At 36.7% G+C, this 19,162-nt stretch overlaps 1 protein-coding gene and 1 pseudogene across 3 annotated transcripts in view; one reads left to right on the top strand and one right to left on the bottom strand.

The window, feature by feature from the left end:
• Window positions 1-19,162, bottom strand: part of tmem131l (transmembrane 131 like) — a 39,725-nt gene that overhangs the window by 15,337 nt on the left and 5,226 nt on the right. For all 3 annotated transcript variants that reach the window (XM_088342115.1, XM_088342116.1, XM_088342117.1), the window contains exons 4-14: window positions 11,640-11,711; window positions 9,260-9,383; window positions 9,060-9,176; window positions 6,921-7,025; window positions 4,524-4,601; window positions 4,271-4,424; window positions 2,909-2,967; window positions 2,728-2,833; window positions 2,545-2,647; window positions 2,036-2,180; window positions 643-813 (exon numbers count right to left, since the gene is read on the bottom strand). In XM_088342115.1, coding sequence (XP_088198241.1) covers window positions 643-813; window positions 2,036-2,180; window positions 2,545-2,647; window positions 2,728-2,833; window positions 2,909-2,967; window positions 4,271-4,424; window positions 4,524-4,601; window positions 6,921-7,025; window positions 9,060-9,176; window positions 9,260-9,383; window positions 11,640-11,711 — 1,234 coding nt within the window. The remainder of the gene's footprint in view (window positions 1-642; window positions 814-2,035; window positions 2,181-2,544; window positions 2,648-2,727; window positions 2,834-2,908; window positions 2,968-4,270; window positions 4,425-4,523; window positions 4,602-6,920; window positions 7,026-9,059; window positions 9,177-9,259; window positions 9,384-11,639; window positions 11,712-19,162) is intronic.
• Window positions 1,713-1,853, top strand: LOC148361441 (U2 spliceosomal RNA; annotated as a pseudogene).

The following is a 19,162-nucleotide window of genomic DNA, read 5'->3' as shown; positions in this document are numbered from 1 at the left end:
AAATATAATATATAAAGGCACTCCAGACAAATCATGCAGACTACCAATATCTAACTGGAAATTACCACTGTGAAAAGGTGAAGCAACAGGAAACTGTTTTATTGGCACAACAACACTTTTTTTACGACACCCAATGAGTCAAATGAAAATGCTATGATGGCGAGCAACAAGGTTATGACAGTGAACGCAAGCACTGCAAACCTTTCGCGGAGGGTGATTTCATTTAAGATCGAATAATGCCAGGCTGAATAGTTGGGCCTCACACATTTTTAGCTTACCAAGATTGTCCCGCTTTCTGAAAAGTTTAGAAACCCCGACTGTAGACCTCATTGCGTAAGACGTTTTGCTTTCATTTTCCGTCGGTCTCAAGTCTGTCAACATGCACGAACTTGCACTATCATATACGAGCTTGACAGAGGCTGCGATGATTATGCAAGCCTGAGGTGGCGGCCATAAGTTGAAAACAAAAAGTTCAAAATTCCATCTAGATCTTTTAAAGTTTAGCTGAACATTTTCGCCTGGATTAATAAGTGGACAGTTACGGGAAATTCTATCATGAATGTATGTAGCCTCAATAGAAGGGATTATTTACAAAGCAAAAAAAACAGTTTGAATAGCACAGGAGTGGAAAAGATATCCTACATTGGAAGGGTCGGTGTGAAAGTAGAGAGGGACGTGCACAGCTGCGCCCAGTTTGGTGTACAGGCCGAGTGTGAAAGAGTGGCTGACCGGCAGATGCCTGTTCAAGAACTGCAGGGAGAGCACCGGCCAACAGCCTTGCGGTACAGTTAGTGGGCTGTGAAAGTTCAGCACCTGGTAGGAAGAGAATGAAAAACAACTCAAATATGATGCGCACTCATGCTGGTGTTTCATTGCAACATCACAAATTAATTTCCGTGACATATTTTCGCACTGTAAGGCGCACATCCTAAAGAAATAGTCATTTGTATTATTTACTATTAGGTGCATGGAATTAAACCCTAAATTAACGGCTAGGATTGCACAAAAAATAAAAGTGCTGAATTTGCACAATGGTTGATCAGTTGCAATATATCACTGATCACAATTGCATTACATTGGATGCAACGGGAATCAAACCCAGATTGCGGCGAGGAGAGCATTTGATGCTACCCACTAGATAGACGGGATACAGAAGATTCAGACCACAGGCATACGGACGACACAAGATAAGGCATTGGGTTTTTATCTCATCATCACACCAATTTTTTGTCACGGTACCACAGTGTTAATATTATTGGGCTGGACCAGAAGAATTGTCAGACATCGAACCAATCTGCCACAGCCAACTTGCAAAGTATTTACGAAGCGCACAAGATTCTGAACTGAATGACGAGAAAGGCATTGTGGAAAGTAATTCAGTCGTTCAGAACTGAATGAAGAGAACAGCATTGAGTTTTTTGGTTGCCCCGAAAGATATAAATAAATGCATGGCCGCACATTTTCCAAAAATAATCACTTAAAGTGCTTTATTAGAGCTGTGAAAAAAGAAATAACATTATCTCTACTCCAACATAACTGGCACCATGACTACAAATAGTGTGTAAACGAAATATTTACTGTTAATTTATCTTTAAAGCCCTTAATCACAAGCCTCTTCATATGTCGTCTGGTCTTTAGGACCTTAGCTTGGCCTTGGCCGGTTGTGGTTTTTGAACGGCGTACCTTATGTTAGGTCCTTAGCTTGGCCTTCTTGACCTTGCTTGGCCATTTGATGCTAGGTCCTTAGCTTGGCCTCTTTGATTTTTGCATTTCGGAGATGGAATATGAGCTTGCTCTGTCCACTCCACGCATCGGCCCGGTATTGCAGTACCACCGGGAACGGTGCATTCGCAATGATCGCGGCAAGGCTTTAGGGCTAGGACCTTAGCTTGGCCTTTTGGCTGAGAGTAAGTGTCCCGGCTCCTAGGCTTTGTAGCGTATTATGAACTGACCGATAACGGATAATGAATAACGAAGATAGATCAATAACCCATAAAAACCCCCCTACGTGGTCTGCTCAGGAATTTAGAAGTACCTTCATTGCCTTCTGGAGTTTGTGCGAGAGGTTGGCGCTAGTAATGGTGAGCGGCAGCGTAAAAGGGTTGGTCAGCCACAGTTCCACCTCCTCTGTTGTTTTTTGTTTGATGTGAAAAAGGCTGGAAAGGTCCTCCGTGCTCCACCTACAGGCAGATAAAATGATCGGATTAATTTGATATGTTTTGGTAGTCATTAATTAATTTGCACATTTCTGACCTTTTTCTAATCATGTTTAAAAAACAGTCAAATACTTATTCTGTCAAATAATGACGCTAACAACTCACGCTAGTCTCTAATGACTGGGAGCCATGAGTATGCCATGAATCCATTGCCAAAAATATATTAAAAGCAAAATGCATTCTGTAGGCTAGTTATTTATAGAAAAACCATAAAAGTAAATGTATTATTGTAATCTATTTCGGCTATTCTACCCCTGTTTTTATTAATGAAATCACTTGTGGACAACCTGAAATATGTTCCACCATTTACTAAATGTAGAATAAATACCTATGTGTGATATGTAATCCAGCCAGGTTATGCGTCATCTGGTTGCCAAGAATCTTTAAACTGATATGACTAACACATTTGCTTCCTTGGCCCGGCACAGAACCTGGAAATGCGTACAAAAGTAGTAAAGGTAAGCTAAAATTGTACAAAAAAAACCCAATTGTTTTACGAGGAGAATTTTACCTCTGCAGGTTAGCGTTGCCACTTCGGTAAAATTTTTCGCTTCTGAACGCAGGAGAACCCGATTAATTTCCAGACGGGCGTCAACTTTAGACAGCAACTGCATGTCCTGGTTAGATTATGAACACACCGTTACAAACATTTTCCATTTAAAATACATTCAGGAAACAAACAAACAACTCACCTTTATGTATAATCTTTTGCTTCCGGAGTTTTGCATATAAACTCCTATTTTTGGTTCGCCTGCAGCAGAACGGACAATATAAGGAATAATTTCAAGAAAAACGGTTAGAACAATTGAAATAAACCAATTGTTTTAAAAGTAAAACTGGTCATAAGAGACATAAAACACTGCTTAGTGAACATCTGCTGATGAAACAAATTACAAATCCGGAGAATGAATTGAATATACACCGTATTTTTCGCACTAATAAGGCACACCGGACTGTAAGACGTATCACAAAAAGTAGGCTTTTGTAATATTTGTTCATATATAAAAGCATATCGGACTATAGGGCGCATGGAATTAAAACTACAAAACAGGCTGGGGTTGCACAAAACAATAGAAAAATGCTGTAGTCGTAATATGTCAGATTAGATTCGCGTCAACAGAGAAGTAACGGGCGCCGCACCTATCCACTAGACCCCTCAGGATAAAGACATCACATGAAAAGGTGTTGGGTTTTATCTCATCATCACACTATATTTAGTCACAATACAAAATGGTTGATGTTATTTAATGGCTGGGACACGAGAATGTTGTTAGACATTAATCCGTCGGTGGTGCCGAAAAAGTTGGGGACCACTGTAATACAGTACTATATCGCCAACTAGCAAGGTAATTACAAAGCATACAAGATTTTGAACTGAATAAACACAATAAAAAAGGCATTGTGGGAAGTAATTGGGTCTTCAGAACTGAGTAAAAAGAAAAGCATTGCGGAAAGTTATTTTATCGTCCTGAAGGACACAAACACATGGCCGCAAATATTCAAAACGTTTGTCACCTACAATTCTTAGTTAAAGTTAAAAAAAGTACAACTGAATTATATACCAAATCTTAATCACTTTTTGTTTTCTCACATGTCTAACATAGCTGGTAACGTCACTGAAAGTAGTGGGATTGTTAGATGAAACCTGATGCAGTTTCATGTGTCATCTATATTCCTATTTGTCTAGTGGATAGAATACAGCACTCTCCCAGCGGCGATCCGGGTTCACTTCTTGTTGCATCCCATGTTATGCTATTCATGACCCTTGCGGCATGGCGGTTAGAGTTTGGTGCTCTTACCATTGTTATCCAGTTAAATCCCCATTGACACATTTATGCAACTGTGGTCAGCAATATCATTTCATTGACTGATCAAAAAATTGCACAACTATGGTAACATATTTTTTTTTTGTTAGCATATAGGATGCACTGGATTATAAGCCGCATGTTCCAACTTCTGGCCAATTTAGGGGTTTTGGGTGCGCCTTGTAGTCCAGAACACTATTTATGCAGTTACGTGCAAGTTTTTCCTTAGGCAAAGAAGGCAACACACACCTACTGCAGCGTGCCTGGCAGTGGGGACCGTGAGCAGCAAGAGGATGTGCTCAATGACATAAGGCTTGAGCTTGTCCAAGTCGGCAGGCTGCTCGCCGCGTGAGGACAGGTCCATCTGCAGACTGAGGCGCTCCTCGCTCTGCAGGCAGGACCCCTAAGACAGGAGGAGGGGTAGTTGGAAGTAATAAAAGTACACACACACAGTGAGGAACTGGATGCTCAGGTTCTTAAATGATATAGGAACAGCATGTACCTGTGAACTGATGAAAAAACTTTTGGGTAGGCTACACTCCAGCTGTAGACCCAGTATGGTGATGTTGGACACATCTTCCTGCAGGAGTAAAATAAGAGACGCTGGCGTTAATATTTTCTTCAAATATTGCACTAGCGTTCACAGTCAAATATTTGACATCTATCTCAGTGTTAATGCAATATGTATGTACAGTGTCCTCGTTTGCCCGCGCCCCTGCGTCCTAGACGCAGTATTTTTGCTGAGGACGCATCGTGTCAAATCAACGTGCGTTCCCGGGACGCAACTTTTTTGACACGAAATTGTCATTATCATTTTTTAACAAAGATTTACCGCACTCCAAACTTTTCGTGAGGCAGATCCGCCATTGTTGTTTTGGTCTCGCGGTTCGAGTTTTCGTCTGCACGCCGATCTCCAGTTCGAGTTATGTAGTGAAATTCCGTTTCTTTTTAGAGAACCGGCTTTTTCGGCTCAACTCATTAAAGAGAGCCGGCTCTTAAACAGCTCTCTTGCTTTGATACATTATATTACGAATGATTATGTTGTATAAAGAAGAGAAAAAAAAGTAGGTATAAAAGGAGAAAATGAAAAAAGACAGGTTTGTGGTGATCCCTTTGAATGAGTATATTACCAACAATAATTCAATGCAGAAAATGAATTAATAATTTGAATAAGAAAATGTATTATTCTATTTAATTATATTTGCATGTATTTTTTCCTTCTACAGTAAACGTCCAAGCGACTTCATTTTTGAACTTTTTTTTTATAATAATCCTCATTCATGTCGAGCAACTCAGTGTCTCACAACAAAATGTTCATTAACAATATATATGATATGAGGAAACACATGTACAATATAACATGTTAAACTACATAAATAAACATGTTTGGAAAAAAAAAAAGATTTTTTTTATTTTGTATGGGAAAATACGACAGTTTGTAAGGACATGGATCACACTAAATTTTGGGGACCCATAGATCTTTGTTGGGACACATGAATTTTTGAGCATGCGAGTCCCCGGGACCCATCACTTTTCAGAGGTAAAATGTAAAACACTGTGTGTATAAATATATATATCCTGTATATCATATACACAAACACATATATACACATACACATCTTGGTACATCAAAAAATTAAGACAATTGCAGTTGTTCATGTGAGAAATTACCCACATTACACATTACTATTTTCTGCAGTGCATTTGTTGTCAGCATCTTTTCAGCATTTATTACAAATGTAAACACTAAAAAGAAGGTATTCTTCCTCTTCTTTTTTGGTCTTTTAAAATATTTTTGATTATCAAGTTAATAGGTTTATTTCTATTACAGAAATCCGTATCAAAATCAATGTTAAGAATATGTATCCTATCATAGGATACTATTTTGAAAAACTTTGGGTATAAAATCTAACGTTTTCTTTTCAGCTTAAATCGCAACAAAATAGGAAAAAATGTGCTATCAATCCTTTAAATGTGATTTAGAGAATGTTTAATATTGTTAATATGATAAAACAATTTTTTCACTAAAAAAATCATTTTCGAAAACATCTTGACCCTATTTGAGATATGCAGAAATGTTAACCGTAACCCTATCGACAATCTGCTCTTGATATCACTAAAATAATACTGCTTGCAATAAATAAAAATCATATTTGAATAATTAACAGATATGCAAATATGTTAACCATCACCTTGATGACAATCATCTGAAGTTGTTGTAATCCATCGTTCAATAAACGGTAAATGTTCTGCATTTATATGGCGCTTTTCAAGTCGTTTAAGACCTCCCAAAGCACTTTACAATGTACTTCACACCTACCCATTCGGACGCACCGATAGCCAATGATTAACAATAATAATAAATAATAATAATAATTAATCAAAATAAATCAATAAAATACTTTTAAGTATTTTTAATAAAGACTTTAATAATTAATCGTAAAAGGGTATTTAATCATGAAAGGATAACATTTATAAATAGACACGTTTTCTAAGCCAGGTAATGTATTATTTTGTCAATTTGAAGGTTGCCAATCGTGTACAGTAAACTTACATAATATCTTTCTATTGAAATGTGCAGCAGAAATGCCGACAGAGCATTTACTGTCGGCAACTTCCTCTTGCGTGAGCTAAGTCTTGACATTCACATTAGCGGAACAATGTACATTTTCACTTTTTAAAGCATACGCACCAATATTATCTTTGTTATTTATATTGCTATTGGTAGCAACATTCGAGTCTTTGATGTTTAAATTGAGCATTTTCTGCACTTTTGAACTGTGTTGTGTCATCCAAGTTGCTCATTTGACACTTTTAATGGCATCACAAAAGGCTCTTTGTGCAAAATGTTGAGTATGTTTTGGGAAACGCCTTGCTGTCCACATGAGTGAATGCAAACCTGAGTTTGGGTCAGCTTGATGCTCTGGATGTGAGGGAACACCAGCTCAATGTCCTTCCTCTGGACAGACTTTAATGATCCCTGGTGGACACCGACACCAAAGACCTATGAAATAGGGGGAGAAGGAAATTACATTATTTATACTTATGAATCAAAGGACCTAACCAGTCACGTCAGTTTCAGGAAAATAACCAGGTGAGTTCCGGATCCATTTCAAAGGCAGCGGATGATGAGGGCTAAAAAAACTAAGCTTACATTTTTCTTGTTTCAGTCAATCGTCAAACTTGAATATGTTAATGACTTAATTACCTTAATTAGGAACCCAACTTTGAATTGTTAGCTAGCTCTATCATTTCTGGTAGACTTTAAAAGGATCCTTGTTGTTCAACTTGAAACTGGAAACCACTCCCCTTTTCTTGGTTTTATATTGGCGTTTAAATACAGCAAAGAAGACAAAGACGTTGAATTTTGTTTTTTACGTTAAACAATTGATAAAAGTCCCATAAATCAACCAGGATTGTAGATTTGTTGAAAAGGCAAATTTATTTTAAAAAAACGGCAACATTGTCACAAAACGGCCATAACCTCAAAGGCCAACTGCTACATTTTGGCAATAACAAGTGGTCCAAGCAGCAAAAAAGCTACTTTTGTTTTTTGTTTTAAGGTTGGAGGCCAATTCCTGACAAATACTTAAATTGGCAAGCAAACACACAAACGATGAAAAAGCAAACAGACCAGTTTAAATGGATCCTCTACACTTATTAGTTTACCACAGCACAACCAAATTAAAATACAGCACAAGTACGCACTTGGTTGAATCGAGACACACATGTCAGTAATAGATGTTTTTCTTATCGGTTTGATAAGAGTATTTACAAGGTCATTTGTGAATATGATTGCCAATTTTTGTAGCTGTTACTCTGTAGCAACCTCTCCTTTTGATTTGGTGGATGGGGACATTTACAAGAATGTAAATGGGGAAAACCAGAAATATTTTTGTTTAAGAAAACATTGTTCTAAAGTGTTGTTTTGAAGTCCTGCAAGGTGATAGATGTACTCATAAAAATTCTTTAAGTGCCAGAGACGATACTTTGTTATTTTTTAAGTGGGTTTGATGCCAAATAAAGTCTAAAGTCTTAATAAGAGCACGAGGCATTAGAGGAAATTATGGCAGCATTTAACCGGGCAAGTTCAACTTTTTTTTTTTTTTTTTGTTTTCAAATAAAAGAGTTTCATGTATTAAATAGCTAATGTGGGGATGTCATGAATTGGACAAAGCAAAACGTATGTCAATGACAGCTGCTAAACAAGGGGTCTCAAACGTGGTGCCACCTAGGGAGAGCTGAGGTTCCCGCAGGCCTTTTTTTAAAAATAGCTCACCAGTGCTGGCTCATTGTGACTTTCTAGTAAAATATTTAGTGGTTTACAGAGTCTATTTAACCCTACTTTCAATAATGAACCTGGTAATAACATAGTATTAACATAGTAATAACATAATTATTATTATTATTATTATTAATAAGTTATTTTAGAAATGCATATCAAACTGGGTGCCCATTGCGCCATTTATTAACAAAAGTAGCTTTCAGCTAGAAAAAGGTTGAAAACTCCTGCTCAAAAGGCACCCGTTTTCAGTGGGTGGCGGGCCTTCGCCCATGCAAAATAATCCTGAGAAAAAAATAACTGGAAATCATTTCAACTCCTTAACAGTAGATTGATAACAATTCCCTGCAAATGCGAGTTGACAGTTGTTGATATTCCATTAAAATGCTGCTAATTGAGCATTGAAGAGAATATTTTTACTTGAAGTTGTTTAGGGTTTTCAGGTAATTATGTGTGAATAAATGCCACAGCTTTTAATTAGGGTATATTGGTGGGTCCTGAAGTCAGACCAGTTGATGACCACTGCTCAAAAGAATCTGGAGCCCTAATATTCTAAAAAACCTAGTCTGGTTTTGGAGTTTTGTAAAACTTTCCTATATTTTATTCCTGATCTCATGAGAATTGTTCTACATTTTAAATGTAAAAAAAAATCTTAGAAAATTAGGTAAAAAAAAACACTCCAACCTGTAGCACATAAACAAGAATAAACCCATCAGAAGCTAACCAAAATGTAAAATGTAATACAATTTCACCAACCTGATATGAAAGCAGCCCGTGGGCCGATGTGTTTATAAATAATGTGTTTTCTATGTTGCCCTCCTCAAATGGGAGGAAAATAAGTTTAAAAGATGTTTTTCCCCTGGGCGGGATAACCTGGAACAAACAACATCAAAACATGTCTTTTGAAGAGCTCAGGGAATAGAGAGTGATAATGATATTATTCCAAGTGCACTTACTCTTCTGTGGAAAGAAGGTATGTGAAAGTGTCTGCTGGACGTAAACATGGACAGGAGTGTCACAGGACCCTCCAGGCTGGGGTTGTGTATATGTATGTTTTCGGCTCTTGGTAGCCCTAGCGGCCTGCAAAAAAAGTATGCTGAGTGGCACCACACCACACATGCATCATTGCAAAGTCATTGGGTCTAAGTTACTAAGATCTCAAGGGATGTGTGTAAACTGGCATGCATGCAAGTTAAGTCACTGCAGAAATGGCTCTAGTAGGAGGACCTAGATCATTGATTCCAGTGAGCTATAAAATGATTCAGGTGTATGAGATAGCCATTGTGAGATTGTGAAGATGCAGCAAAACAGCATTACTTTCAACATGGTATGTAGGGATGTTGTGAAAGGATAGTGGGATTGTGGACGCGTTCTTATGGATGGGCTGGGCACCCGTATGATGCGGCAGGGGTAAACCAGTGAAAGCTGTCGGGCCCTGCCATTTTTTCCCTTTTATTTTCTTTGTTATTGTATGTGTTTGTCTTGCTGTCGGGCACCCCTCTTGAGAGATATGACCATGGTAGATAGAAAGATGTAGGGATGCACAGAAATAAAAATTTGGAGCTAAAACAGAACATGTGAAACACTGAGCAGAATTACCAAAATAGCAACACCGGAATTACACCATTAAAAGAGAAAAACATTTTTTTTTCTACTGACATGCTAAAAGCTACAGTACGAAATTATAAATAACGGGCTGTTATAATAAATAACACTAGCAGAGTTCTTTTTACTTTTGGATTTCGAGTTAAGTGGTGGGTGTTAAGTTTAAACTTTAGGATACGATGGAAAGAAGTGGAGAAGAGATTAGTGGATTTTTAACTTGAAAGAAGAACCAGGAGAGAAGCTTTCAGGTAAGCGAACTCCTTCCCGCCCTAAAGCCCTCCTCCGAGCCCCGCCTTTTTTTCAAATTAAATCTTCAAGATTACAAAAAAAGATCAGTCCTAAAAAGTGTGGATAGCAAAGAACAGCAAAATGATTAGCCGATACTAACAATGACGTAATAGTCATTACAACATTACAACAAACAACAGACAACACAGTCAAAATAAGGAACTCCCATCCTATGAAATCATTCTTGCATTTGTCCGATGATAAAAGCAGAATAAACTTATCAGTTGGTTATAACAAAAAAAAAATTGTGGCTGCTGCACTGAACAGTCTATCTTACCCCCCTTTTTACAAGAACATATTTTTGGGACATTTGAACCTTTTATGGTCAAGAGAGTGAATAGTGATAAGAAAGTGGAAAGAGGAGGGAAATGATGATTAGAGTGCGGTAGTTTAAAGCAACTACAAGTTACACTCACATATTCGCCGATGTCACATAATACCAATAACCGTAAATTAAACTCTACTTGAACATAGCTCGCATCAGCCAATCGACTTGGGGTACAAAACGACTGAATGTCACAAACAAAGTATGTGTTCACGGATTAAAACATCTCAACTATGTTTGGTTAGCTCTGTAGCTTTAGCATGTCGACATCAGCCATAGTGCGGCTGGCGATTAACAAAAATGTGGAAGCACAAGGGACAGAACACAAACCTTGGAGAAAATGTCTTGTTGGTAAAAGCTTGGCAGAGAATCCGTTTTGCATACACTGCCCCCAAAGTAAAGCCAGTTTCGCAAAGCTCGCCTCACTTTTGTGGGGATGTCACCAAGGCACTGTTCTTTGAGCAGCCTTCTTTCTTTTCTTTTGGACAAAACCAAAAATGTATTTTTTGTGTTGAAAATTTGCCGCATCCCTAATTATATGTAAAAAGCAAAGTCTCACCAAGTACTTTGAGTGCCTGTTTGCATCGACTGGTTATATGTTGAGTTTTAAAATGCTCATAGGGCCACTATTTTGCTTTCAATTAATGTTTATAATTTTATGCCTGAAGTTTCAAATACACAACATTGCACACAATGTAACACAGCAATTTGGGAAATGCAATTTTTGAACGGTCTTAGCTTTTGGAATAAGCACTAATCAGGACTCGTTTACGGCCATACCACCCTGAGAACGCCCAATCTAGGGAAGCTGAGCATGGTCGAGCCTGGTGACCGTCTGCCTCAAAATACCAGGTGCTGTGAATCAGTCATTTGGCCCACGCTCTGCTGTGACAGCACCAACCGTATACAGTCGGTGAAAAAGAATTCCCCTTAGGGGACCAAAATTAAATAAATAATAATGATGTTTGGCAGATTCACCAAATTACACTGGTGTAGTTGTCAAGACCTGCTTTTAAAGATACCTTAAAATGGTTGCATTTTAGTGTGAGGGGATATTTTTATGGTTTAGGGCATAAATAATATACATTTTTTCACATCAGAGAAGGCGGTTAACTTACTGATTGCCGAACATTAATACCGCTGGCTGGAAATGCAACGGTCTCCCATTCTCCATATTAAATACAGAGGATCTGTTGAGATACAAATCAAAAGCATGTTAAGTAAATACTGAACAAAACAATGCATCACTGGCAGAACATGTTGCTTATTTCAAGTGTATTTTACTATAAGATATTCCAAGTTGTTTCTCTTAAAAAAAAAATTTTTAAAGTCATTGTTTGAATGAGCCCAAAAAAAAAAAAAATCAATGTTTTACTCATTTTATGTTTTTTCCATACTTAATAGAAAATATCCTTTGAATGGGCAAAATGATTGGTCCCCTACCTGATAAGATAATTTGGCTTGTTTGAACAATGTTTTTTCTTATTATAAAAACAGGATGCAATATATAGAAGAATATACGTGTGAAATTATCACAATTTGCTGCCAGTTTTGTAAGATTTTGGGAGATCATTAAAAATAATGAGGAAGAAATTGTGTTTATTATATTTTAAAATGGACACAAAGAAAATATTCCAGGCAGATTTTTTGAAATATCTTATGCAAAAGTTTTTTTTTTTTTGCTTAAAATTATTTGTCTATCAGCAACTTGACAAAAATCAATTTACTAAAATAATAATCAACCCAAGTAATAAAAGGTTATAACAGACTCATTCCATACAACCTAAAAGGAGGGTTACATTATGATAACACATATAAAACCAAAATAAATATTCTTCCTGCACATCATTTCCACAAACAGATGATCAGTAACAAGAAGCCTGTAATGCAAGAGGAGTTCCCTGTGCCTCATTAAGCACGTGGCAATGGACAATTTGTTGGGAAGGTCAAAGATAAACGACACGCAATCCTGTGAAACGTCAGCACGGCCGCACTTGGGCAGGGATTTCATTTGTGAGAGGGTGTGCAATATCACTGATGAGATGTGAGAAGCGACAAATGATTTACGCTACAGTGTGTAAAAAAGTGGGTCAAATGTTGGCAATGGATGCAGCTGCTGAGCAGTCATCACAACATTCCCCCCAAAATTTGAAGGTTTATCAGCGTTATTAAGTATGTATAAGTTCATAATGCTTGAAACTGTCACAAAATCAGACGTTTGCACCAATACAGTAAACTTAAAGCACATTGATTTGTCACAGTTTAGCCTTGTATTATGCTTTTCAACCTTTTTTTCTTTGGTTTCACATGTCAATTGCATATAATATGCCATATGACAAGGACAAATTAATGACGCTTGGCTTAGCATTCATTTAATTTATTAATTCATTTCTGTTAAATCATTTTATGTGTTGCCATTTCTTTCGTTCTTGTCAGTTGTTGTCAATTGTTATATGATTTAGGATAGTGTCACCATTTTTGATCGGTGGATACTTTCTCAAGCCTTCTTCAAATATCAGACATTGTTTTAACTTGAATTTCATTAACTTTGATGTATAGCCTCATATCAGAACTCGGTGCTGTACAATAGGGCTGCAAAGATTAGTCGACGTTGTCAACAAAAAATGATACTAGAAGTAGTTGACAAGACCATTGTAGACAGACATGTTTTTTTCAATAGAGTGGGGCATTTCTACATAAATATAATCTGTGCTGGGAGTAACTCGTGAGCAATAGCGTCTCTTTCTTGAGCCGTAAACAAACCCAGAAATAGTGGCGTAAACATCAAGTACACATACCAAAACTTCTAAAGCTTGTGAGCATCTCAGCTAGCCTATGGCGAATAAAAAGACTACTTGCAAAATTTACAAAGCAGACCTCGCATATCATCGTATTAGCTCGGTGACGCACGAGCATTTAAAGAGCATGTCGGACAGTCGGCCAATTTTGTAAGATTTTAGGAGGACAGTGAAAGAAATTGAGTCTGACTTACTTCGGTAAGATTCAAGTTAAGTTCAAGCGAATATGTTTTTGATGACATGCATTGTACATTTAATACATATATATTTGGCTATAAAAGAAAGCTTCAGCATTATCCCAGATTGTGCCTGACAAGCATGTTAGAAATTAAATACATGGAGTCAGAAAAACAGTCATTACTTGTTAAAACATTAGAAATGACAAACATCAGTTGTTAAAACCATTTTATTTGAAACAGTTGAGAGCCGTAAAGTATTTATGTTACAGACTTTGCAGTTGACCGCTCTGTGTATTTAATATTTATTTTGTGTACTGTTCTGCCGCCGCCAATGACTCTGTTCTTGGTTTACAAGGATAACAAAACGTTTATTTTAATGTATTCGTTATTTGCCTGTACTAAAAAATAGGCAGAGGTTTATTTAAGGATTTATCTCACTACTAATCGAGCACTGCACCTAATTGGTTTTGGATAGGGCATTTATTTCTATTATGAATCCAAAGTATGTTCAATAAAAGATGCATTTCATTGTAATCATTTTGTGTTTATTATATTTTTTTCACATAATTAAATCAAATTAATGCCGAATTTGAGAAAAAAACATTTACACAATTATTCGACTAATCAGTGACTATCGACTATCAAAATAGTCATTAGATACTGCCCTGCTGTACATACGAATTTAACTCGGTCATACAATAATAGAGAAACCTAAATAAGTAAAAAATATTTACATCAAGATGTGTTGGATTTGTTAATGAGAGTGGACAAGACTTTTTTTGTTTTGACTTAGAATCACGTTGAACTCACATTGTTGCAATTGATTTTTTTTTCAGAGGCTTAGCATTATTTAGTAGCTTTAAGTCTATAAAACTACCTTTTCTGATTTACATTTAGCACAGTTGCTAAAAGTAAAAAAAACAATGACAAAATCCCCAAAGTGCAGCTTCGAGCCAAGTTACTGTGAAGATGTCAGACAAATCAAGGTCGAAATCAAGACTTGCTCGCTGAATCATGCTAACTCAATGCAAAATATCAAGCGGTAGAATGTAATCGGAGTGCTCAGATTGCGGTTTGTGTCCAGCGACACAAGCTGCTCAAGTGTTCTGCTGCTTATAGCTTAGGCAAAACAATCACAGGAAACAAAATATAATGCCATCAAAATGCTTTATAGCCAACAGGTGGTCAATATATGTCTCACTGGGACTTGACACAATACAAAAGGTTTTTTCCCCAAACATGACCATGACACACTGCAATGAGTGCTTACTAGTCAGGTACGGCCATCCAAAAGTGCAAGGGTATTAAATATTTAGATTATTTTACCAAAACATACAATTAATATTAGGTGCCTAATACATTTGAGTTTTAAGGGATACCTCATGGAGTGTGGGTTCAAAAATTTACAAAATCACTGTCCTCTAGATTTAAAAAGACATAGACAGTTAAACAGGTTGTTTTTTCTTTTCTCAAACGTTATCAATGTTTACAAATTACTTGTTATTTGGAAATCAAAGATAAATGACAGAAATGACTACCATTAGATGCTTTTTGGGGGTTTTCCTAATTGATATCTTGTTTTTGTGTGTGTAATCAGCCATGATAAAAGGACAGTGTGGAACATTTAACTACTAAATGTCACTGTATTGCAATGGTGAAACCTAAGGAAGACTACAAACTACGGAGACTAAACGTAACGTTTTTCCTCCTATTTTTTGGGGCAGCCCAGCCTTTTGCAAGGTTTTTTTTATCTCCCGTTTTTATTTGGGTATAAAATAAACACAAATTTCTCGAGTATTTTCCAATGCATTTTGATAAGATAGTATGTGTATTTTGTCGAATTATATCAAAAAAATATTGTTCTTTTCTTTGAAGAAGTTTTTTTGTACCACGAGGAGGCACTAAATAATACCCACCGTCCCTTTGAACTTGGGATTGGGGGAGGGGTTACAAAAGGTATTGTAAATGTGACACAAATTAATCATCCCCAAATAGTTCTGCAACATGCTCATGAATGTGCTCTTCCAAAAGCCATTGAGGAATATAGTGCTCTGCATTTTGCTGATCTCGCAAGTAGCGAGTGCTAATTCACAGCATTTACTGTGCAGCTGCATAGTTCCTTCACAAGCACTTCCCTAAAACAGACTGAGCAGTCCAAACATGGTTAGAAATGCACAAAGAGCTGAGTGGGGCGGGGGCATGTGGCTGCCCGTGTATTTCATTATGAGTTAAAGAACTCTTGCCTGGATGAGATTTGAGATGAAAAACAGTTCCTTGTTATGCTTATTTTACACACTGTTCATTTATGCTATTGCAGCGCAGATGTGCACTAAGCATAAGGTACCAGGCTCAAGCTGGAGGTATGGAGAATGAACTGCATTTTTCAGACTATAAGGCAAACCCAAAACCACCAAATTGGCCAGAAATTTGAATGTGCAATTACTATTCAGTCAATAAATGTTATTGCTGACCACAATTGCATCACATTGAATGCAACAAGAATCGAACCCCTATTGCAGCAGGGAGTCGGGTGGATCTTATCCATTAAAGATACAGACGACACAGGAAAAGGCATTAAGTCTTATCTCATTAGCACACTATCTTTAGTCAAAGCATCAGATATCTAAAAGTAAAGAGAATGTTGTTTTACCTTTTGTCAGCTCAAACTAAGAAACGTATGTGACAAATGTTTTGAATATGTACGGCAATGTGTTTATTTATATCTTTAAGGACGACCAAATTAGTTCCCACATTGCTTTTCTCATCATTCATATCAGAATCTCGAGAACTTAGTTAAAACTTTGTGAGTCAGCTGTATCCCAAACGGTTTAATGTCTGACAATATTCTCGCAGCCCGGCCCAATAATAACATCAACAATTTGGTACCGTGACTATAAATAGTCTGATGAGAGAAAACGAATGCCTTTTTCATGTGTCATCTGTGTCCCTGCTGGTCTACTGGATATAGCTTCATGCACTCCATGCCCAGGATCATGGTTCGATTCCCGCTGCATCCAATTTTATATCAGTGATGTATTACCGACTGATCAATCAATACGCAAATACGGCACTTTTTTTAATCTTAATATTATGTGCGCAATAGTCCAGCACGACCTTTATATGAACAAATATCACAAAAGACTATTTTTTTGAGAGGGTGCCTTATAATTCGGTGCGTCTTCACCATTCAGATCTCCCTTCTTTTGGGCCACTATTTTGCTTTCAATTAATGTTTATAATTTTATGCCTGGAGTTTCAAATTACACTTCCAAGTTAGAGTTAATATTCAAATAGTGGGTTTAATTTTGTGTTTTAAAATTTGGGTTTGAAGTCCACTTTCAAAAGTTTGGATTGATTTACAAATCAAGTTGTCGAATTACATTTTCGGACCTGGGTCGCATTTTTTTAGACAGTGATCATTTTTAGGACTGAAATGACTCCCTGGCACAAATGTGCACCTAGGGATACCACATCACCCATTTTTTAGGGATCAACTTGAACCCAACAACATTTAGGAGCTGCTGTTTTGGTTGGCAATAAAGTGCAAGCCTTTACTCAAGTTGTGTGATAAGAGTGTGGCAAGGGTTGTGTCCACTGCCGCTGTATAAAAATAACACGTTATGCTAGCTGCTATTTGATCCCCCCGCTCTCCTGTTAACCCCCTGCTTGGATGTAAGTCACATAAAGTCAATGTTTGCCATGACTTCAACCAGTGAAAAGGAGGCGATGGAACTCCCTGGAAGAGGTTACCATTAAGACAAGAGCTAGGTCAAGGGTGGGCAAACTTTGCGCTCAAGGGAAATGTTTGACCTTTAAAAATTGGACCGATGGAGGACTATATTTTTTGAAGTTTAAATGTTCTTGAAAACCATTTCTTGAAAAATACATACTGCATTATGTTTGCATCAAAAAGTACGCGACAACGGTAATTAGTGCAATTACAATTACCAACACTTAAATTGATGAAATGGAATTTAGATGGATATGCAATTGACTTGATTTTATCAATATTTTAGTAGACATTTTTTCCATTATTTAGAAGAAAACACCCACATTTTATTTTGTGAAAAAAGGCTTTATGATTACATAACCAAAAACAAATGTACTACATAGTAAATGTATCAGAAAACTATTTTTATAAATTGAATAAAATGTTTGTGGGGTTGAAAAAAATGATTTGATTTAACCTAGAACTGCTTAGTTCTGTTAAAAAAATAACTACTTCATTTTCCACTCTATAAGGCGCACCTGATTATAAGCTGCACGCTCAAAAAAGTATATTGTCATATATTTTTTAAGGACTATAAACTGCATTGAATTAAAATGACGGTTACCATATTTATTCACGTGTAACCGTTGCTCATTTTATACACTTATGGTATATATTGGTGCAACGATTTATCATCCGAAAAATGATGCTGACCAACTGCATGCAAAGGGATTCGAAACTGGGTCACAGCAGTGAGAGCTGCAAAACCCAACCATTACACCCCTAGTGATACGAGGCATTCCATTTTATCTTATCAACCTGTTTTTACTCACAGTGCCAATAATGAATGTTATGGAATAAAAAAAAAGAAAGTCACCCTGAAAGATATAAATAAATCCAAAAAATCATAACTGGACTTTGCGTTAATTTAGAAATTTTAGGACGAAATTGATTTTTTCTTAATTCGTTTCTGGCACTGTGAGTAGATATAGTGTGATAATGAGAGAATCCAATGCCTTTTAATCATTGCACAAATACAAACGTATACTGTAAAACCTTGTATAGTAACACACATATATAAATACTAAGTATTTCCAATAATATCCACCAGGATTTTGCAGTCACACTTTGAAATTTCTGGTCAATTTGGGGTTTTTATAGTCTGGGAATTAAGGTAAATTTTGCGTTCTGCATTGTGGCCCTTATACTTGAGAATTGTGTTAAATGCATTTGTAAAAATTGTACTTTTTGTAATTGTTGTAGTTTCTTTAAAAATAATAATTAATCAGATTGGAGAAAGACATTCTAAACTGATTTTCTTTTTTAAATTAAGTCGCAATATTACTTTCATTTGGTTATTTGAACAATTTAGTCGGCCATACTTTGCCAAACTCTCCGTTTCAGCTTAAGCAACAAGTGGCCGAGGTGCTGAGATAAGCCTTCTTTACCCGGCTGAGTGACGACGGCCAGGCCGAGTGCTTGATACCATGGACACGAGAGGTCATGCAGCCCGGGCACTGTGCAGGTCAATGAGCTGCCTGTCACCTCCCAAGGCGAAAAAAAAAAAAATAGACTACTTGCAACTATACAGGTTTAGAAGAAAATCAAGAATAATTTTGGTTGCAAGTGGGATAAACCTTAACAGTTTGATACTTTGATTCATTTAAATTCTTCGCCATAATGTCAACAAAGTATTTGCTCACGTTGTACAGTACTGGCTAATAAACGGCTTGGTTACATTTCAGAAAGTATTATGTATAGGTAAATATCCGATTATTTTTTTTCACCAGTCTTCATAGCAAATTTTCAAACCATGAATATTGGCCCATTCCAAATTTTACAGTTCAAAAGGATAAGTCAAATTAAACATTAGCTTTACAATATGTGACTATTGTGAATCAAAAATTAAGTAGCAATTTCTAACTGTTTTTATACAACTGAAAGGTTGGCTGATT

This window comes from Urocampus carinirostris, chromosome 8 (assembly GCF_059441175.1).
Source record: "Urocampus carinirostris isolate Australia breed hairy pipefish chromosome 8, RoL_Ucar_1.0, whole genome shotgun sequence".
In the NCBI taxonomy this organism is placed as follows: Eukaryota; Metazoa; Chordata; class Actinopteri; order Syngnathiformes; family Syngnathidae; genus Urocampus; species Urocampus carinirostris.
Note: the sequence above shows the minus strand (reverse complement) of the source record. Positions and strands in the feature narration are given on the sequence as shown.